Genomic DNA, 23,073 nt, shown 5'->3' on the forward strand with positions numbered 1-23,073 from the left:
CATCAAAAGAAAAAGAAAGAAGCTGTCTGGAAACAACAGTCACCTAGATAGGAAACTTTTACTGGACTGAAATTTAAGATGCTTTAGGAAAAAAATATGTTGGAAAAATATAAATTGCAATGCAAAGTATGTATTTTAGTGCTACCTATGACATATGTTACGTATTTTATTCTTCCTTACCAGAGAAGTTAGTAATTAACATCTGCATTCTGTATCAAGTATGATGCAAAAGATGCTCTTATTGTGCTACCTTTAATTTCCTATTCTTTCCTCATAAATACTATGAATACTTTTAAATACAGGTACTTCACTGTAAATACAGGATTTCACTGTGAATATATTTTACTAATTAATTAATTAATACTTTGGATATCTGGCTCCCTTCAATGCCTAAAACTGAGATATTGCAATTGAATTTATTAATCACATAAAACTTGCATAATGATAACAAAGAAATATGTAATTTTTTTATCTTAAGAAAAGCAATAAACACAACAGTGACTCACTGTAGCCAAACTGACTTCATAAATTAATAGTTTTCCAATTAAATTGGACCCTAATTATTTTAATTGCACACACATACATGAAGCTGCAAAGCAAATAAGAAGTAAACAATCCCTGTACATAAAACCTCAGCATATAAACACTTCCAAGAAATATATCATGTGAGATGAAGAACACTGTAGTATGTATAAAAGTACACCATATAATGCAATGAGAAATATGAAGGTTTGAGCATAATGAAAATCAGATTTAAAATATATATATGCATGTATATTACCTACACACAAGCCTGGACATACACATGCATACATATATAAAATCATTTTCCTCCCTAAACATGTAAACGCTTTTATCAAACTGTGTTTGAAGTGCAGCAAGGCAGACAGAATTGGGGCCATTTATGTGCATTATTTTCCAACAGCTTGTTACTCATAAAATGTAAAACAAAAGTGTTCCACTTCATGAACATATGCTCATCAGTGAAGATTAAATTAGTATTTGTATAAATAAATACATAAATAACTGAACATTTTGTTATGTTTGATTGTCCTAGGCAATGTGAATTATTCTTCTAGGTGTCTTACTCATTTATTCCTTTTCTCTCTCTCAACAGGTGACACTTAGTTTTTACTATCACATTAATAGCTTCTCCTAATAGATTTTTTTTTCCCTCTTCTTTTCTGTAAATATGGAAGCTAAAAAATAATCAATAATTTTCAGGGATGTTTCACTGGAATGCCTCAGTGATAACAGCTCCAAATGAAAAAGACACTGGAGGACCAATCCCCGAAAGTGTATATTCTTTCTGAAGCTTGTAGTTGTACACTGCTATCCACTTTCACTCTTGAAATACTCAAGTTGCATTATACAGTGGGTAGTGATTCACATATTTACTGACCCTTGTTTTGCTTTACAAACAAAAAGACTAACATTTGAATGCCTACATACAGTTCACACTGACTCCCTTACCCTTGATTTTGTGAATTTGTGCTCATTGCTGAAAATATTTCCACTAAGAATTCACTCAATAATGAAACAAGGTATATATTCTGTAGTGTATATTTCTCTGGTCCAACCACAAACATATTATGTAGGGCAGGGAGAGGAACAGTATTTCCTTTAGTTTAGTAGAATAAAGTGTTTTGTATGTTTTAATAACTTGAAATAGATATGGCCTGTATTTTCTGTACATATGTATAAACTGATGGACAATAACCAGCTCATGTCCAAAGGAGAATATAAATAAGTACCTTTCAAAACTTCAGTAATTCCTGTAATATACCTGAAAGCCTTTTGATTTGAGACAGACAATTGCCTTTACTGAAGAACTGGAAGGATAGTGTGTAGATATTTATTAGAAGAGGAAAATAATGGGCTTCTTTGACATGTCCTAAGGACTATGGCTATATGACACTTCTGACAAGAACAATCAGCTAAAGTACTTCTTCTGTGGTTGGATTCCTGTTTAATTACAATTGATTTTGACATAAATGAGCAGAGGTAAACAAATACTTCTATACACATGCTTGCTGTTATTAAACAGAACTGTCTCCATTCTGAGTATTTATATTGGCTTGTCTGTTTAAAAGCTCCTTTCAGTTAGGCAAAGCAATTATGTAGCTCAGATTAGCAGCATGACTGGCAGTAAAATAAGAACAGAATGCCACTTTTTTAAACCTCTTGGATTTTGCGGTCTTTTTCTGATATTAAAACAAAGCATTTGAGGCCTATAATCCTTACAAAGTTTTCCCCTGTTGTTTTTTTTTGTTTGTTTTCTTGGTTGCTTACTTGCTTGTCTTTTGGACAGAGGATAAATAGAACATATTTCTAATGTTGACATGGCATAAAGCATTTTAAAGTAAAAAAAAGCTGGTGAGTCTATGGATTTAATGCTAGTTCAGTTGTCCCAGACCATAAATATTGGAGAAACACTGCAGTAATACAATAAGCACTACAGAGCATTTAATATATATATATATTTTACATAAACATGCTTTGAATTCATATTTACAATTTAACTGCAATCATATATTTCTATTTAAAGACAGCATAAGAGCAAGAAAACATTTTCATTACCTGAAAATTTTCCATCCTCACAGCGGGCTGGTCCACAGATCCCAACAATGGGTCTTTGGCCTCTGCCTTGCTGTTCTGGAGGCAAATTAGACCTGTGAGTCATAGACAGGAATAGGCTCTGCTTCCAAAATTCCCAACATTGTCATAACTTCCAAAGCACAAAAAAACCCATTTGTATCATGTTCTCGGCATAGCCCATGGCCTTTGACATTTATCCATATGCTTCTCAAATGTGACTGTATAAATACAGCCTTTTATAGCAGACAGTGAACTGAAAAAATATTCCAGCCCCACACACTGAAAAGGCAAAGGACATCCCAACAACCCCCCACAACCTTAATGGGAGGTGAGCTGCCTTAGAAACTGTTGCTCATGCTCTGTTGCAGCACCTTGACAAAATCACCCAGAAGAAAGGGGATGAGATGCTTCTGGTGCTTCATTATCTCCTTTCCTATCTGGCTGGGGCAGCTGTGAGGAAAAGAAGAGTGCCTCTCTGAGCAGTAATTTCTTCCTATTGGAGGAGGAGAGGCTGAGAATGGACGTCCAGTTTTGGTTTCTAAAGTTCACCTGTAAGTCAGACTGATACCTTCTATAATTTGCAGCAAAAGGACCATATGGCAGTCATGAAAAGATATTTTGGCTACTTCCCCATCCTGCCATAAAAACCCTTCCTAGTCCAGTGCTGCAGGCAGGACTGTACAAGTACTCTCTAAGCCACCTCTGCACTTAGCAGTCCACGGGGCAGCTTTAGTGACCTGACAAGTTCATGGTTTTATAAAGTAAATCTTGCAGATCCCAAAAGCTGCTTCCTGGAGAAGAAAGGTGATGAAACAGCAGTGATTAGCAGAAGGAAATAGGTTTGAGGATCTGTTAGAAGGAATATATTTTATATAACATGTTTTCTTACTCTTGATCAAGGCAGTTCCACAGCTTCTACAGCAAGATTATTTCAGTACTGACACTCCAATATCAATAATTTCTATATCTAATTTGTAATGTTTAGTAAAAGCTAACACTGTGTATTGTGTTGTGATGTTTAGGAATCCAGTAATTAAGCAGCCCCATGTTGCTGCATCCCATACACATAATGATAGATTGTACATTCAGAGACAAGGTAACAAGTGACTGTAATAAACAAAAGCAGGAAAGAAAGACAAAGTTAATGAAAATATAACCACGCTGTTGACATTTCCTGAAAATATCGATGTAAAAGCTCCATAATTTAAATAAGGTATCCCCTTTTGTCACACTGCCAAGCCACCAATGATTAGCTATATATTATACTGGTGAGCCTTCCTCACCAGTTGCCAATTACCTCAGCATACAAATCTTTAATTACAAAACACTGAGCTTTTTGCTTTGTAAGCTTGTCTCAAATTTGGATGTGACAACTTGTTTATAGTTATTGACTGATGAGGGTGCAACTCAGGAGAAAAACAAGCTTCTAAAGAAATCTGTTTCTATATGTTTCGGTGGCTCTGTTTACATTCTGAATATAGGTAAATTCTCTTGAACTGAAGAATATCAGGTTCTGTATAGGAACCCAATTTTGTCCAGTACTGAATCAACACATGAAAGCTTTTCGAATGCTGTTCTCCTTTGCAGAATCTCTCACACGCACACACACAAAAAATATTTCTAAAGGCTATACTCATGATGAATCATTCAAAATCTGGCTACTTTGGTGAAAAAAAGAATACAGCTTCCCCCATATTCCTGCCAGCCTGCCTGGATTTACAGTTAAAATCTCCTTTACCAGGCATAATGAGACCATGTCTGTTTTATACTGATAGATGGAAAAGCCCACTGGGTAACATTCTTTGCTTCAAACAGCTGGTATAAAGGTCTTAACACTTTGGACTTCATGGGAAGCACAATGTAGCTGATGGAGCAGGAGGAAGAACACTTTTGTTCTCAGAACTAAAAAACAAGAGGTTCAGGCATCTTAAGGAACTCTTTTTTGGACACAGAGACACAGAAATATCTTCCCAGGAAAAGAAAATAAATAATTTAACAGTTTCATATGGAGTCTCCCTATGCCATGATAAGTAGCATATTCATTATCGTTTGATTAGATGATGCCCTAGACTATTGTTTAGCAGATTGCTGGTGTTATGCTTTATCACCACCTTCAAAAGAAATCTCAAAATGGGAATACCCTTGTGCCAATTTATGGAGCACCCGCATTCTTTTAGGAATTCAAGTTTCATAATGTTTTTCTATTCAGCTTTCTGCCTGCATGGTGCTTTAATTAGATCAATCAGAAGGAATAATAAGGGATGCCTTTTTAAATTTGACTCTCTAAACATAAATATTTTGGTAAGGAAAATTGTACATGTAAATAGATAGAATAAAATATTTTCAAGTTCTCCATGAACTGTAAATGAATCTACAAAAGGTACTGAATGAAGGTGATTTCAGGGTGTGCGTGTCTTTATTTCCCCAGATACTTCATCAAAACCCCTACGTTCAAGGTAACTTTCTTCTATTTCAGGGATCAAGGAGACTATATATATTAGTAACACTAATACAGAAAATCTTTCCTGGCAGTTACTTTTATTTGCAGCAGCTGAGCTGCTCAACTGAGAATCATAATTTTACTTGTCATCTTTGCATTTGTTACAGCTTCGTTTATTGTATTGATGTCAGAGGACTGTGACACGACCACACATATCTTTAAGAAAAATGGATAATTTAGGATCTATTTCCAAAGATGTTGGCATATGTGTTCATTGTTTTCACTAATATCTTCACTTTTTAAGTCTGCTAAGCATTAGAAGCTATTTTTCTGGTCTCTGGAAATCTTTCATTGGTACCATATTACTATAAGAAATGTGTTTCAGTTCTGGAAGTAGACTTAAAAGCTAATTACAAACACCACAACCAAGTCAGACGTAGTCAAGGTAATTGCTCTTACCAGTGCCCTCAGATTACTTGTAAAAATACCCTTCGAAGGAAACCCAGCAGTGAAGTAAGTTAAACACTTTCTCCCAAAGCAAGTAGAAGCTGTAGCTGCTACCTTTAAAGCTGCTGAAGGAATCAAAATATGTCAGTCAGTGCCTATCTGTTAAATTCCTTTAAGAAAATTGTTACTGTGCAGAGATGATGGAGATGCTATGCCCCTAGAAATAAGACAGACATGCTATAAAATGCTGCAAAATATCATTGTTTTTAAGAACTTTCCATTTATTGGAAGCCATCATCATAATACTTATTTCATTTACAGTTTCATGCATATCTTCCACCATGATTTCATTTAAATGGGTGCCACTCCTGTCAGCTTTTTTGTTCTCTTGGAAAGAAAACACAAGAGATAATTCCACAGATTTTTTTTAGTTTTAATTTTCAGTATCACAGCTAATGAGAAGGGAAGAAAACTGGATCTCATGATTGCCTTAGCTCCCAGGAAGACAATATTTGTTATGTGAAGCACTGTGTTTGGAATTGAGGCTCAGTGGCTCAGTCTGACCTTGCACAAATTCTTTAAGGAATTAACATATAAAATAATTGTCTAACGGGAAGCAAAAAATCAAGCTTTTTTCTTTTTTTCTTTTTCTTCAGTTTATCTGTTACAACACGCACATGGTACATTTCCTTCTCAGGTATCTAAGATGCAGTTTAGCAGAGTGCTAAACTTATTTGTAAGCTCTCAAGTGACTTCGCAGTTGCAGCTGAAGATGGATACAAGGCAGCTAATTTGCTATCACCAAGGGAAAATGTTCTAACATAAAAACATTCCCTCCCATAGCTTCAAAACTGTTGAGCACCTAGGGAGCCTGACTATTTGTAGAGTTGATACTATGCATATGCTTCCTCAGTAACTGTTACATGCATACATCTGGCATCTGTCTCTGTGTTAAACAGACTTAATTGTCCCTAGTATTAGTATGTAAAAAACCTCTGACCTATGTGATTAATGCAAAGAAAATAAATGGTAGGATATTTATAGTTCTTTTGTTTTTGCTGTTGTTAGAACAATTTTTGCATTATTGGCAAGATATTCAAAGAGCTCTTCAATATTGCTACCAACAAAGAATTTTAGTTGTGCCTTCAAAGTTTTTTTAAATAGAAATTGTGCTTTTTGGTATGAGAACATCTACCACTTCGTACAGCCTCTTAATCAAACAGGTTTGTTTCCTCTATAAATGTTTTGGCTGGAATTCCTTTGTCTATTTATTCTCTCTCTCTCTCTTTCTCTCTCTCTCTCTCTCTTTTTTTTTTTTTTCTTTTTTTTTCTTTTTCTTTTAAGGTTTCTCGGTTGTTCCTCCAGGTTCTTTTATCCATATTAGACTTCAGAGCTCTCAGTTATCTGCCAGACATAGCTGGACCTATTCTGAATATATGTCATAATTTCTTTAGGTGATGTTAGGGTGACTCTACATCCTAATAAATTATTCAGCTTACTGTTGCCAGTGAAGTCAAACTCAGGCAAAAAGCACTTGATTTCAGATTTCAATATATTTCGAAGGGATCAAAGAGCATGGCAAATCCTGTTCTTTAGTTAGTCAGACCATGCAGAATAGTAATACTCTAAAAGATGCAGGTAGCTGCAAAGAATGAACACTAAGCTGAAGACTTTTTGAAGTTATTTTAGCCCTTCTGTCAATGTTCACCTCAAACCCTCCAGCAAAGTAATACAAATAAACAAACAATAACCAATACTGGTAATTTGACATCTGCCATCATTCACGGTAACAAAATTAAATATGCTTAGCACACATCTTTTACAAGAAGTTATTTCTATAAGAAAGGCTATGAAGCATACTCTTTCCTAAGGCAAATATAACTACCTAAGTCTGTTTGGGATTCTCCTTAAAGTTCCAAAATTGAACTATGCAGTTATCAAGTGACCTGGCTGAAGTTGCAGCTCCTACCATGTATGTTAAATCCTACTGAGTATGAAGGCAAACTATAATTTTATTAGCTCTCTTCTTTAAACTTCATTAGCATGCAACAAGGAAACAAATTAGATCTTTCATCTAACTTAAGAAATTCTGGGAGAGTTCTCATCAGTCAAAGGATTAAAAAAAAAATGTGCACAGAAAGTGGACTGAGGTGCTGAATATCATTTTATTATCTGATGCTTAATAGCAGCTATAAGAGAAAGAATAATCTTTCTAGAAGCAGAAACAACAATAGAACTGAATTTCTGGCAATTAAAATTATCTAGAATTATTATGCTGACTTTAGAGACAATGGAGAAGAGTGGATTCAAAGAGTTACTTTGCACTTGGTGATATGCACCAGGTAAAATACTATCTTCACTAAACACACAGGCAGTGTGCATTCAGGTAGATCCTGAAATTGCCTACCTCTATGTCAGAGACACATACACATGATGGTTTGACTTTTTTAGTTAATTGGCTTAAGCTTTTCAACACTCAACATATCGTCTGCTGTGAGTCTAAGGGTCCAATTTTCCTTTATTGAATATAAATAGGACTTCAGTGTGTAACTCAGCATTATGAATTCTCTTTTCCAAGATCTGCTCCTAATGTGTCCCTGTTAGTATGAAAAATATCTCCTTGCAAAGCAATATTCTAGAGATTACCTGCATGTGTAACTTCCAGGATTTCTACAGAATATTAATTTGCCATCTAGTCAGATCAAAATTCCTTCTTCATTGAGATACTTCCTTGCAAAAGTAAAACAACTTATTTTTCTCCTCTAATATTGTGCTACCATGCTAATGGCAAACTACTACATCTTTTACACATGTAAAATTTGCTTCAAAGTACTGCATTTCGAATGCCTGCAGGAACATACAGGAATTTGCTCCTATGCATTGAGGAAAATTGTAGCTGATCCATTCGCTCCATGAGGCTGCAGCTCTGGTTCCATCTGACTTCTTGTCAGATGGCTTTGCCACTTCTTTGTACAAGGACTGCCATCTTTATACAAACAAAATGTTTGACCAGTATGAAGAATTCTTTATAATTTTATTTAATTTTATATCTTTACTGCCAGGAATTCAGTGAGAGAAATTTAGAGCAGCTGATCAGCTGTACTTCGTGTACAGAGCAAGTGGGGATAGTAGGCAGCACTTCATCCTTCCTCCTAATTGAATTTATAGCCAAACTCCCCACCAAATCTACTGAGCCAATGTACCTTGATTTTGCTGCCCAGGTTCTGTTGGCTCCCAGATCAATCTGAATCCCAAGCACATCATGGCACTGAGTAGTATGCAAAAGAGTGCTAAATTCCAATTTGCTCTCTTATCTACAGTTCAGACCTACAAATCTTTTGCAAATATTACCAAAGCATGCATTTAAATTATGCATAACTAGGAAATTAGAGGAAGACAGCTTTATGTGTCAAATTCTTCATGCCTTCCTGCTTGTCCTGAGAATGCAGAATTGATAGCTCTGGAACTTGGAATGAGATTTTAGGTTTTCTGAGATTCTCAAAAATAAAACACAATATGCCAAAATAAAATTTATTGGTATGGAGTAGCATACTTCAAACTCCCACCACTCACTGACTTCATTCCCAGAAATAGTTCTGAGCTCAAAATTCCTATTTTAAAGGTTCAGTACACTTAAGTTTTCCCAATCATTATATCTACGTCTTTCCAACATCAACCCAAATATTCATCCCTTCTTTAAATAAATAATCAGTTTAAATTTGGCATATGCTTTTTGATTAAGCGATGGCATTTCTGAGGGAGTCAGGCTGAGATGATAAACAAGGATCCCCATACTGTCAACAACTTTGTTCATAAAACATCAGTCACAGTCCTCTGAAAAGCTGACATGCTTATTTAGCAGTTAATTTTTTTAAAAAGATAATCAAGTGGAAAATCAATGATGGTAATCCTGTAGAGCACATCCGTATTATCAAATGTTCCTGTGATATATTAGCATGGCTACATTTAGCCACTACAGCCTACTGGTTTACATGATATTCAAATAAATTCAGTTACAGCTGGATATTACAAACTGCCTCCATATTTTCAGCTAACTTATCTTGAAATAGATATTCTCAGTTTCAGAGGTTTTTTTTTTTTTTGTGACAGAAAAAAAAAAACCCAAACCAAAACAAACAAACAAACAAACAAAAAAAAAACTAAGGGCATATTAAGGAAAAACAATGATAAAACTGTATGAAAAATCTAGAAAACTAATAGTCTTTAATAGGCTAAATGCATAGAAAGAAGCTATTATGTAACTCTAATTTTCAAGTAAGAAAAATGAAATCATATATTAATTTTAAATGTTTATGCAAAATGTCTCTCTTGAACTTCCCTGGAATTCATCAGAAATTAATTTGATTCAAACTCTTCCTTTGAAAAAAAATCATATCTAAAGTTACATTATATTTTGCTTACTGAGAATCTCTTTTATAAAACAAAGAGCAAATTATCATTGAATATAATTGCCCATTAAATTTCAAAGAGGAAAAAGTGGAATAAAAATACAAAATAAAGTATTCCACACAGATAGGGATATGTGTACTTTGGTCACTATTTATTTTCTATTTCTGGAAAAGACAATACAGCATCTTCCGTATGCTTCCAGTGTTAGAGTTAGCCTTCTCTATGAAGATAACACGTATCTCTGATGACATGGACGAATACATCTAAAATACAAGTCTTCCTTCTAGCAAGACTGTAATCCTAATCAGAAGGTCAATGGCAGTCTGCCTATTAATGCCAATTGACTGCAAGTAGTAAGCAGCATTTTCTCATTTGGGTTTTTCTCTCTCTGCTTTGCTAGCTGATTTCTACGGGGACCTCCATCTATTTACCACACTAAATCCTGTTGTTCATCTAACACATACTCTTTGTTCATTTCCTACAGGTAGACAATCAGAACTGACATTATTGTTAGCATTCTCTGAAGACACAGTCAACACAGATGTAGCTAATCCCCTTCTACTTGTTATTCAGTAACATGTGTCTGCCAATAGGATTTGGGAACCCCAAAAGACAGTGTTTAAATGGAAAGGTTAAAATCAGCTTGTGTAATGACATTCTCAGTTCTTGAGATCATTCACCATATTCACGGAATCTGTTCCATGGAGGGAACTAAGGTTGCTGATTAAATTAACTTAAACTAGACGGACAACCATCTGAGTGAATGGGATCACTGTCATGATCTGAAGTAACTTTATTAATAGCAAGAAGCTATGTTGGTACAGATACTTCTTTTAATCTGTTCTCAAGGCCCACGTATTCCTTGCAAAAGTCTCCATTTGGGAGGTATCACCTCTAGAGCTCAACTCCCTGAGAAGCAATCATATTAAGTGAAACCTGCTGGGGTACTTGATTTAACATTAAAGTGAATTTATCAGCTACTCCCAACTTCTTGAGAGATTAATTGAGTTATCAAAGGCTGCAACAGGGAATGTAAAGCCTTCTGAGATCAGATTTGTAATATAGATAAAATCCTTAACTTGTGCCATGTGATTATCTTAAAATGTAGTAACAGGCTGAGGTCTAAAACATACCTGATGTAAGATTTATTTTGCCTGTATAAAATTTCTCTCTGCCCACCAAAATTACAGGCAAGGTTTGAAGTGTTATAGGCAGGAAAAGGACAAAAATTACTTCACGACAGCATCTTCAGATATGCTGCATGACCACATGAGTAAGTTGCATCATTTTTGACATTCAAGTCAAGTTACATACTTTCACTTTTCACTTTTCACTTTTTATTCCCTTTCAGAAGGAATATACAATTTTCTTCATTTTAAGGAGGTGACACATGATCAAAATCAAGCATGAATACATTATGTTCCTGAAATAGGGCACATAATATTGACACTATTAACACAGAAAAGCTGCTGAACATGAAGTTCATCTGTGAAAATTCAGCCTTGCCAAAAATTTTACAAAATAATTATCTAGCAATTTATTTCTTTTAAATTGTTTCTCTTTGATGTGCATATAATTTTGGAATTATAAAACAGATGTTGGCAAAAGAGACCAGTTGGGGCAGACGAGTCTGTCAAAGTTACAGGGCAAAAGGCAGATTTGTATCCCACTGACAATTTGTCTGAGAGATCATCTTCATATAGATACATAAACATAGATGTTCACAAGGATATCATTTAATATGTATTAGAGAAACAAAGCTGTCATCCTCCATATGTATGAAAAAACCCCACACTATTAATATATGCGATTATAAAAGTACAAAAAAGTCAAGCAGTTCTGATTTGCAATAAAGCACTTTTATGAAATGTCCAGTGACAAACATGCTAAATATTCAGTTTCACTTTACCCTCTGTATGATAACCTGCTAACAAAACGTACAGTTCCATGAGCTATGGAACTAATTAATGATTATTTTCTGCAATATTTATTTATTTATTTATTTATTGTATTGTTATTGACTAACATTTTGAAAGGTAAGTCTGCTTGAAGTTTTCTTGGAAACAGGCATTGATAATGGCTTTCTTCAGTCAAGAGTCTCCAGTTTTTAATAATGAGATTTCATTTTCTCACTTACATCGGGCAATTATATTTTCTATTATAGATGTCTATGTCTGGATAATACGCATAAACTTAATTCTAGTTCTGTGTGCTTGGGTAGATACTGTTTCAAAAGTTTCTGTTAACCAAGAAACCAGTCAGACAAACAGCAATTTCAGGAGTTTGTAAAAATGAAAACAAAATGAAAATGCAAAATACATGTAAAATCAAATCATTCTATTATTTTTTTTCTCCATAATTGCTTTTGAAAGACTGATCTCTCTCTAACAAAGCCTTCTTTTTCTTGACTATGTGCAAAGCACCTAGGAGATTGTGAACACTACTGTAAATTACATACTGGCTAAGTTTTTCAAATATCACTTTCTGGCCTAATCGTTGTAAAATATCTTTAAATGACTCCTTGTGGAACAGCTGATAAGCCTGAGCAAAGAAATTCACTAATGAGTCCAGATTGCTTCTGACACTGAACTATCTCAAACTTTTCCACTCAACATCTACTAATATTTTGTGGTGTTCATACACCTACATGTTTTTTTCTGTATGAAATGGAAGTGGGGCTTAGTCCCAGATTCTGACACTTAGATGCCTCCAACGAAGGAGTTTCATACTCCAGCTAGGTATCTAAGTTCCTATTATAGTAAATATCAATTTAAATCTACTTAAAAGAATCAACAGAATGTTTACCTTAATCTAGACGTCTACATTTGAGCTGAATCCCACTGCTGAATAGCTGTAAGAACTAATCCAAGTGTCTAAATAGAAATGTAGGTTACCATTTTTAAACAGAAATATACGAAAAAGCTTGGTTCTCTACCCTAAACACAAAATTATTTGTCTTCTATGAATGTAGAATAAATATATTTTGCACAGAATTTTGGCAGAGATTATGAGCATAGCTACAGAACTGATTTCAAATACAACTCATTTTGTTTCCATGTTAGGAAAGGTCTATTTCGATTTATCAGTCTTACTACAAAAATATGCTATTTCATTCACAGTGGTATTCAAGAAACCTGTTTTGAAATTTCTTGGAAGACATGCTCCAGCTTGTCGTGCCTAGCTGTGTTACATCATGTAGTTAATGAAACTCATATCTTCCTACACCAGTCAAGAAAGATCTAATTTAAATTAACTTGTTCATATTCCTATCTCTTCCATAAGAGAAAAGTAATTTGTCTATAGATCTCCTAGCACTACTTCCAAAAACTGAGCAGAGTAGATTCTGTACTCTCATGTTTTGAGCAATATTTTTATATTTTGAATATAAACTGTCATGTCTGAATTTCGTTATGGAGAAAAAAAAAGATAAGGTAAAGGGAACTTTCAATCAAGTAAGCCTAAGCATGCCATTTTTTACATGAATTAAAAAATAAATAAAAGAGAGCATGTTTTCAACATGTCATTCTGAAAAGTATGAAAGAAAAAACAACATTTTTTAAGTACCTAAATAATACATGTTGGAAAGCATAGAATAAGAGAAAAGGTCTAGTGTCTTCTCATGATTTGCTTATTGGTAAAATCCCATTAAAAATAAACCAGCAAACAAAGCAGTGATTACCAAAATCTCCCAACCCATCTCTCAAAGCAGTTTCTTTTTCTCAGTAAGAAATAAATGCTGTCAAGCTCAAGCTTCACCTGTGCTAAATAGTTGTGCTTAAGCTCAGTTGTGTTATGTGTGGTTTGAGTGTTTTGCCATTTTATTTTTCCTCCTTTAAATTGATATTAAGCAAAACTGAAAGAAACTGTTATGTAACACAAAAGAAGTTTGTCTCCATTAAACCCTAAACCAGAATGCCTTTCAGCATTTTTTTTTGTTTGTTTCAAGGTTTCTTTTCCAGTTTTCACTGCGTTATGAATATATAGCAATATATTTGTATATACTTATACATTTATGTAACCAATTCAATAATCAATAGTTAAGAATCAAATTAGCTTTGTAGGGGAAAAAAAAAAGAAAAAGGTATGTACAAAAAACTAGAGTGTAGTTGAACATTAACTTGTTCCATGCCTAGGACTCATCCAAAATATGATGAACAGGAATTGAGGCAGTAGTGCTTTTTTATGTGTGTCGAAAAAATCTGCTTCAAAAAATATGCATCTGTTGTGATGAAAAGAAATATCTACATGAAAAGTATTCTAACATGCATGAAATTTAAACTGTTGCCAAGTGCATGGAAAATTATATATTTAATAATTATTTTTATTTTCTTCCTTTTTCGTATTCCTCATTCTTTTGTTTCACAACGTGTTTCTGTTTATCTGCTCCTGTTCCACTTCCTCTCTTCTCCTCTCAAAATATGTAGCACAATGCTCTTTCATACTTAACATACAGTTCTATAATGTCCATATTTTCACTTTTCCACTGAACAAAAATATCTAGAAATAAGCTAGAGAATTAATCTCCAAAGCTGAACAAAACCTAAATGGTTATCACTTTAGTCTATTTTACTTGGCATATTATCATAACTTATAGTATATTTATTTATTCATTATTAAGTACAGATTTAATAAACTCATAGTTGTATACTGACTACAGTTATATAACTGAGACACTAAATCAGTCGCATACACACACAATGGCAAAGAACCGAAATAATGTCTCAAGCCTGATATATTTTTTACAGATATAGAAGATCTCACAATATGAACAGACAGATTTTAATTTAAAATCTTCATAATTCTTGACTGGTGTCTGTGTCTTGCAGTAGAGAGGTAATAACAAGGCAAAGTATTTCATACATATTAGCAAAAATGCCTTTTCAACAAATTTACACTAGACAGTAATGAGCTATATTGTGTGGTGCTCAAAAAAAGTGGGAAGAAATTCCTCTTCCCAGCTCCCAGGTATTAAGTCTGTACATCTTTTATGCTGACAGTTCAGCTTCAGGCAATAAAATAGAAGAACCTGTTCTACATGTACAGTTTAAAACAAGAGCAGAAAACCAAAACCTCCATCAATCTACTGTTTTTGTTTTATGGCTTATCTGTGGCAAAAAATGAATCATAAGGAAGATTTGTTCTGATTTCACAGACCAATCCATCAACTTGCTGGTATCTGTGAACCATGCTTTCCAACAGAGATTGCTAGTAATGGCACAGTTGCAGTATTAAACATACTATAACACCGAGCTACTGTTATTTGCTTCCAATTACAGTATGTAAAACTAGATCTATAAAATGTGCATGCACACACTACATACCCACAGCCATACAAATTGACATGGTTGGTTTCTTTTCATGCATAAACATTTTCTAAATGATGTATTCTCTCTCAGAAGCTCTACCAGGACCAAAGAACTAGAATAAGAGAATTACTTGATTTTGAATAATTTTTCAGATGAATTTTCCATCCAAATCCTTTGAATACAAGATACTTAAGAGTATGTAGTTTCTTCAGCAAATTACTTGTAAGCTCTTCAAGAAATAATCTATCAAGTTCTGAGTTGTGACTTTTTAAGCTGTGACATTTCAAAAAACAAACCCTACACGGCTTTACAATCTCACATGTAAAATCTGGATCACAAGAGAAGATAGACAGCAGACCAAGTGTTTTCTTACCTGAAAGAAACAGTTCAACAGACTGAAGTCTATTGTGGTGTTATGTAGGGTGAGAATAGAAAAGAAAAGCAAAGCTGAGAATGCTTGAAAAATAAAATATTTTTCATTAACAAGCAGAAAATTAAAACACTGGGGAAATAATTAATTTTGCTTCTAAATCCCTTCCCCAGAATGGTCTCTGCTTTTATGTTAACCTTGTGAAAAAATATCTCTGAAAAAGTGCAGTAGCAGTGCCACTAAAGTGCATGATTTCTTTAGTTAAGGGCCACTGGTCAAACCCACAGGGCCCATTCAGGAATTGCTTTCATTGAAATAAATAATCTACTCAGGGCAAAAAGGAGCGGACAGTGGAGGGGTAATGTAAAGGATTTAATGTAGTAACTATGCATGTAATTTACAGCTCCCTTTTTCAGACAGTTCTATCTAGACTACAATTTTATAATGCATTCAAGCTCAGCGCCAGAAAATAGCAACTAAGCAGAGAAAAGAAAAAAAAAAAAAACTGGGACATTCTTAAAAAAATGATAGTTCAATTTGCTTTAAAGTGTGATGCAAGAAAAACACCCAAGTATAATTTAGTGGCACTTATTCCATAAACACTGTTAAGAAAATGCATAATCTACGGATCATTTAGATATTTTTAAGTATGAAAAAAGTCTCAAAGCATAAGCAATCAAAAAACTTCTGAAGGAATGAGCTTATAGGGTTTCTGACCCGATATCATATTCATTTAATCTACTTTAGGAAACTGCTTAAGGAAACATTCTGCTGCTTTCTGAAAGACTGACTTGGGGATTATTGGAGCTGCGTAATTGTTCAGCTGATCAGACTAAAAAGAAACACTTTGGTTTACACTTATCTTGCAGAAATGGGCAATTAATTTGAGACATAGATTGCTGTCTAAAAGTCTTGCCAAAATAATTTCTATCTGAGAGTAACTATAGCTACATTAAAATATACATATATTTTTTGAATTGTTTCATTTTCTAAGGCTCAATCTTTATTTAACATCTGTTCTTTTCCCCTCCTCTGCAACATAATTATGCAGAAATAGAGCATAAAAACAGATTGATCAGTGAAAAACAGGTAGCTTAAATATTTTTTTTACACTGATGTTCTGCAGATGCTTGTTCCTTTTCTTTTTCTTTCTTTCTTTCCTTTTTATTTTTTTTCCTTTTTTTCCTTTTTTCATTCAGCTTTTCTTTTGATTTGTATACATTTTATTCTTGTTCTTGAAATATGTTCTGTCAATATATGGAAACGCCTGAAAAATAAGTCTGGAAAATGCACAAGCTCATATCAGTGTATTGTGATATGTAGTGCATATAATGGGAGAGAGCAGAATTCCCAGTTTCTCCAGCTAAAGAAGGAACTTATCACTCATCATGCTCACTCCAGAAAGGTTTCTGGTTTTTTTTAAGACATTCTGTGTAAAAGTTGACAGTGTTTCAGTATAAGTACATATGTGTTTTCTTATCTCCAAAATAGGCTCACTTTGCTTTTCTAATTTTGAGATAAACTTAGTGTACATCACAAAGTAATCATGGTTTCATGATAAATACTCCTCATTTTGCAATACTTCATTTCAACAAGTAGCACTTGACATTTAGCCTAAAAGAGATGTAAAATGTTACCCTGACAGATGTTCAAAAGGTCCACTAAAATATAAGAGTTCCTCAGTGCAGAAAAAGGTACAAGATGCTGTTTTTCCCTCAATTTCCAAGATCACTCATTAAGATAATTAAAAGATCCTAATTCACCCAGGAAAAAAAAAAAAAAAAAAGTGTTTAAGAAGTTGGAGCTGTGTGAGAAAGAACTAGTGGAAGTCTTAAATCTTCACTTATTCATTAAGAATAAATAAATAAATACGAGGAAGAGCAAAATTACAAAAGATGATACTATGTGAAATAGAATGGATTTCATTTTATATTAAATGTGTAAACAAGAAAAATAGAAATTACAATCTATCATAATTAGAGGATTCTACTCAAACCAGATTTTTTTTGGAAATGCCAAACTGAGTTATAAAAGAAACATGTGGATTGAGTTTTTATTCTCATATTCTCATACTTTTATTTCTATTTAATATTCAAAGTATTTGAGGCTGCCATTGTATTTTTTCTATATTTTTTTCTAGCTTATGTAAAAACTGTTGATTTTTAATAGTATTCCAGCCTGCCTGATGCATAGAGGTTTTTTGTTGTTGTTGTTGTTGTTGTTGTTGTTGTTGTTGTTGTTTAACATTTATGTGAAGATTCACTCACATTTATTATTTTACAGTTGGAGGAGGTGGTATCCTTTATTAACAAGACACCACGTAATCTGATGGCTCCTGCTGGAGGAAAAATAATATATGCTTTCTCTTTTCTTGTAAAAAGTGTCTAACAGCTAACAATTAGCACAGAAGACACACATAAATTCTTAGCGTGTGTGTGTATATATATATATATATATACATATATATATGTACACATATATAGGTAAAAAATGCAGCTTCCAAACTGCAGGCTTTAAGGAAAGGGAAATTATGCCATCATAATAGTATAGTAGGTTTAACACTGATTAATAAAATAATGTTTGATATCTACATATGAATTAAAAAAAAAAAAAAAAACCTTCAGAAAAATTAGTAGCTTTTCTTTGGGCAAAATTACACATAAGATAGTTAAAGATTATCAGATTATTTCATTTTCATTTGTCCTTCTGAAAGATGTCTTGGTCTCTCTCCAAGTAGGTTAAACACCATTTTCAAATGGGGGGGAAAACAACAACAACAACAACAACAATAAAAATCTCAATTTTCAAATCCCTGTTAATGATAAGGTAAGTAGAAGCACTTGATTTTTTCTTTTAAATGGTGTCTAATGGTAGAAGCTTTTTTAATAGCAAAAGATTACATGATAGCTTTTGTCAGTGTGCCCAGCAAGGTTAGCCATAAATATGTGCATACGTAACAGAAAAAGAATTCTTTTGTAATGCAAAACATTACTTTTTGACAAAATAATATTTCCATGCCGAAGGAATTATTCGGCATATTCTTGAAAGGACTCTCTTTATAGTTTCTCTTTTAAGTTACTGAAGCTGCAGAAAACTCTCTGTATCACATCACCTTCAAGTGCTCCCAGCAAGGGAATCAAAGTATAGGAGACAGTTTAGAAGGAGAGAGGAAAAGCTGAAGAGTGTTAGAAGAAACTGCAAAACATCCTGCATCTTGTATATACTGAAATTAACTTGGAAGACTGCTGAGAACTACCTCCTATGCAGTGCATTGCGACTTACTGTGCACGAAAGTTTCCCTAGAAAATACAGATTCTTGGAACTGATCCAGATAGACTGCAAGTGAAGGGCTTTTTTTATTATTGTTTTAATTATCCATGTGCAGTAATAAAATAATAATAATAATAATAATAATATAATTATTATAGTAAACACAGCAGCATCTTCAGTGTAAATACAAAAAGCTGTTGTACAAGAGATGGTTAGTTTATGGTAGAGATTTTCTGATTATCATAGATTGTATGAACAAATCTGCAATTCTGTATTGTTGCATTGAATGTTATATCATACTTAGTTGGCTTTACAATATAAGTTCAGGATTATACCATGACACACTAGCTCCTGGAAGAAAGTAGTATCTTCGTAGGTTTGAAATAGTTCTTGCCTTCTTGCATGGGCTATTTCAACATAGCTTGTCTTGCCCTGACCTTTGTCCTTGTGTATTGAGGTTGAGAATATTAACCTACAAAAGCCTTGTATTAACGACATTTACTATAGGAGTGATCCAATACATCTCAACTCCCAGAAAGAGAAACCAATGATATTCATTTAAAAGAAAATATTTATATAATGTCCGTGTAAAAAATCCCATATTCCATGTGAGGAAAAAAAAAAAAAAAGCGGTTGGTCACAAGATGAAGACACAACAAATCTTTACAAGTGCCTTTGAACCTCAGCCACTAGCAGTCTACCCTTCAGATAACTAAGAAACATTTTTTTTATTTATTTTCATCACCAAACCTGTCAAGTATTACTTCAAATCACCATTCAAAGCCATGAACTCCAGCATCAGTCCAATGCCTGCAGCATAGAGGTCAATTATACAGACAGTGATTTTAACTGTAAAAAACTTTTGTTAAAAAACAGTTCATATTGTAAAGCTTTCCTAAATTATTGGATATATTTCAGCAATAAGTACTAGTTATGTGTCTACAGAAGTCCCAAAATAGATGTGGAACATATCCTGAGAAAGTAGTGCCAAAGAAACCTGAATGATGCTTTTTTTGCAGCTTAGGAAGATAAAAAGTGACAAACTGAGGTTATTTGTTACTAATCCTCACTAGAATTGACATTGACTAGTGTGTTGGTCAATGTCCTACTTCCTTTATTTACAAAACCAGTATTTCAGTATATGCTGAGACACACCAACTAAAAAAAACTGATTTTCACTCTCGGATCATCTAAATGCCAAGCAAGCTCAGGAAGACAATAGTTTATTACAAAAAAAAAATAAATAAAAAATAATATTCTTGAAAATTCAGTCTGGACTCAAGTCATGGCACAGACATTACAGAACACTGAGGACTGTACTCCTGTACCTTTGCATTTCTTAATATTATCAACCACAAGATCTGTCTAGTTTGTTTGATCTAGGGAGAACACGCTATATTATTTTTTGTTATAAATGAGAAATAGCAGAACTTCCAGAACTATTCTCCATGATTAAACCCTGCATTTGTGGTGTTCTGCATAACAATCAGTTTACTTTCAGGTCCTATATCTTTTTTTTTTATATATATATATATATATATATATATTAGGGGATATATGGTTTATATTAGGTGATATAATTAACATAATATGGACTCAAAAGTCAACAGATTTTGTACAGCAGACAGCTTGAACCCCCTTTATCTCAGAAAAAAAACACTGCTTCCTTCATCAGGAAGTTACTTCTCAGGTCATGAGGAACTATTAAATAGTTCAGTAGAAATTCAACAAGAATTAATGGTGCTTACAGACCCACAGAAATGTTGTAAAGCTCTCACAATTATAATGTCGTCTTCTGGGGCTGAATTTGTACCACTATAAAGGATAAGAGAATCTATATTCAGGGAAGGCTATATTACTTAAATATGAAAATTAGAAAGTCACTCTTCCTATGATCCCTACCTATTCAATGGAAAAAGAGAGGGCAATTCAGTTTGGATTCTTGATATAGAAGCTAAAATTCTTTCAAAGTAAGTGCCTGTACTTGTTTGTCTAGCAAACAAATGAAGAAGAATAGTTATTAAATCATGTATCTTAATATTGTGCTTTTTTTGTTAATATAAAGTTCTCACAAAAAAAAAAAAAAAGCATCTATAAATATAATGTTTTCTCTTTTTGGTAGTTAGCTACAGAACTGTAAAAAAAAAAAGTCAGGTGGAAAGTGATCTGCCTTTTCTCAGTTATCATTTCACTTCTTTGATTAAATGCCACAAAACTAAATAGGTTTCTTCATATTTTGACCAGAATTAAAAAAAAAAAAAAAAAAAAAAAAAAAAAAAAAAAAAAAAGGCTAGAATCGGAGTCCTCTGGGACACAAGATACCAAAAATGCATGAATTTAATGTTGAGGCACTCAGTTGTTTTCTCCTCCTGGGGAGAAAATGAGAGATCTTAAGTCAAGAGCTTAACACACCACTGGGAGGTACTCAAAGAACATTGTGATGAGTGTCAACAGAATGAATAGAAATATTTAACAGATTGTGAAAATGTGGGAAATGGTTGACTTTCTGTTCTTTTCATGATAACTTAGCAGCGTATTTGCAAGGAATGCATGTATATATAATCCCCCCCCCCCTTTTTTTTCTACCACAGTGATTATAGCAATCTCCTATTCTGTTCTACTCATGTCTGACAAGACTGATTTCTTCAGAAAGAGACACGTGCCTTTCACTTCCAAATTGAAAGTATGGCTGAAAGTCCTTGATGCTTTTAAGTAACTAAATTTTGCTTGCATAAACAAGGACACTAATCATAAACATGAGATAACTAACACAGACAAAGCTAGCAATAAGCCATTAGTTTGAGTGGTACTGCACAGTAACGAGTGAGGTGAATCACACAGTGTAGATGCTCTGGTAGTCTATCCCTGTTGGACTCTTGTTTTGAAGAGTAAATTAAAAAGAAGAAATAAAATAAAATAAAAGGTCTTTAGGGCAAGAAGGATTTGGGGCCATTACCCTTGACAGAGTTCTCTTTGCCCTAAGCAATCTTTATGCTTTTATAACATGAGCCGCCAATGTTTATTTGGAGACTGAGATGAAAATACAGTTGTATTTCACTCACAAACTAGTACTTATCTTTTGTTAAATGCATCCACTTAAGCACTGACATAGGCTCCTGTTCATGATGCATTGTAAGAGAAAAAAACAATTATTCAAATTTCAAAACTTCACATAATGTTTCTTTTCTTATTCAAATATTCCAGTAATTTTGGCAATGTCCAGAATGATTATGTAATCACTTTTGAATTGTTGCCCTAACTTTTGGAGAACTGCCAATAAGTTACAAATTTTGACTTCTAAAAAAATTATGTAGTTTTCAGCTAGAAAAAACAATACATGGAATTCTTACTAGAGACAGAAAATAAGATTAGAAGCAATGTTTGTGATTAGAAGCAGTTAAACTAATAGAATGAGGTTAGAGAAAAAAAGAATAAGAAAGGGAACATCATGCAAGGGAAAGCAGTGACAAGATTAAAAGAGATGCCTTGTGCAAAATAAGAAAAAGGTGATCAAAAGCTAAAAAGCTAATTATAAGATCAGAGAAAGAAGCAACATAACATAATTAGGAAGTAATAATAAGCAAAATCAAATACAAATGTGAAAACAGTAAGTGACTGGCAGAAACGATCTAAAATAATGATATAAAAAGGTGATAGTGCAAGAAAAAATATGCAAGAATGCTGAAGTGTGTGAAATGGAGGGAATCTTAAAAGTAAAATGCTGGAGGAGAAATGTAATGATTGGATCAAAGGAATGTGGTAGAAATCATAAGTGTTAGTAATAGTCATAAAAAGTAATAATGATGAAGAGGATGATTGATCTGAATTGTTTTAAAACTCAGGAACTAAGAACTATTGCTGTGAAAAAGAATAAAAATCACAAAAGGAGTAATTTCAGGTACTTGAAAACACCAGTAACACCTGCGCAATCTGACTAAATGTATACTTCCTAATGCATATTTTAGTGCCCATCAACAGTACATAAAATATTACACAGAAATGCACGCATAATAATAATACAAGGCTAAACCATTCAGCTGTATCACAAATAATAATTATCTGGGACACTAAAAGATCACGGCAAAAGCTAATCTAATAAGTCTTCCATTATCCTTTAATACTTTAAAACTGTGCCGTGAGCTAAACAGTTGTCAAAATTGAGTTCTGTTTACACCGAGCAGGGTAACAGTGAAATAAACAGAGATCACTGCTGAGCTCTAATTACAAAAACA

At 33.5% G+C, this 23,073-nt stretch overlaps 1 protein-coding gene across 6 annotated transcripts in view; it reads right to left on the reverse strand.

Moving 5' to 3' along the window:
- The window catches only part of PCDH17 (protocadherin 17), an 86,738-nt gene that overhangs the window by 10,479 nt on the left and 53,186 nt on the right, over positions 1-23,073 (reverse strand). For 3 of the 6 annotated variants that reach the window (XM_015276818.4, XM_040653591.2, XM_015276813.4), the window contains exon 5: positions 2,581-2,655. The exons of 2 other annotated variants lie outside the window; for them this stretch is intronic. In XM_015276818.4, the coding sequence (XP_015132304.1) occupies positions 2,581-2,655 (75 nt within the window). Of the gene's footprint in view, positions 1-2,580; positions 2,673-23,073 lie in introns of all 6 variants that reach the window. One more of the 6 variants, XM_040653605.2, reaches the window with a different exon arrangement.

Source organism: Gallus gallus, chromosome 1 (genome assembly GCF_016699485.2).
Source record: "Gallus gallus isolate bGalGal1 chromosome 1, bGalGal1.mat.broiler.GRCg7b, whole genome shotgun sequence".
NCBI lineage: Eukaryota > Metazoa > Chordata > Aves > Galliformes > Phasianidae > Gallus > Gallus gallus.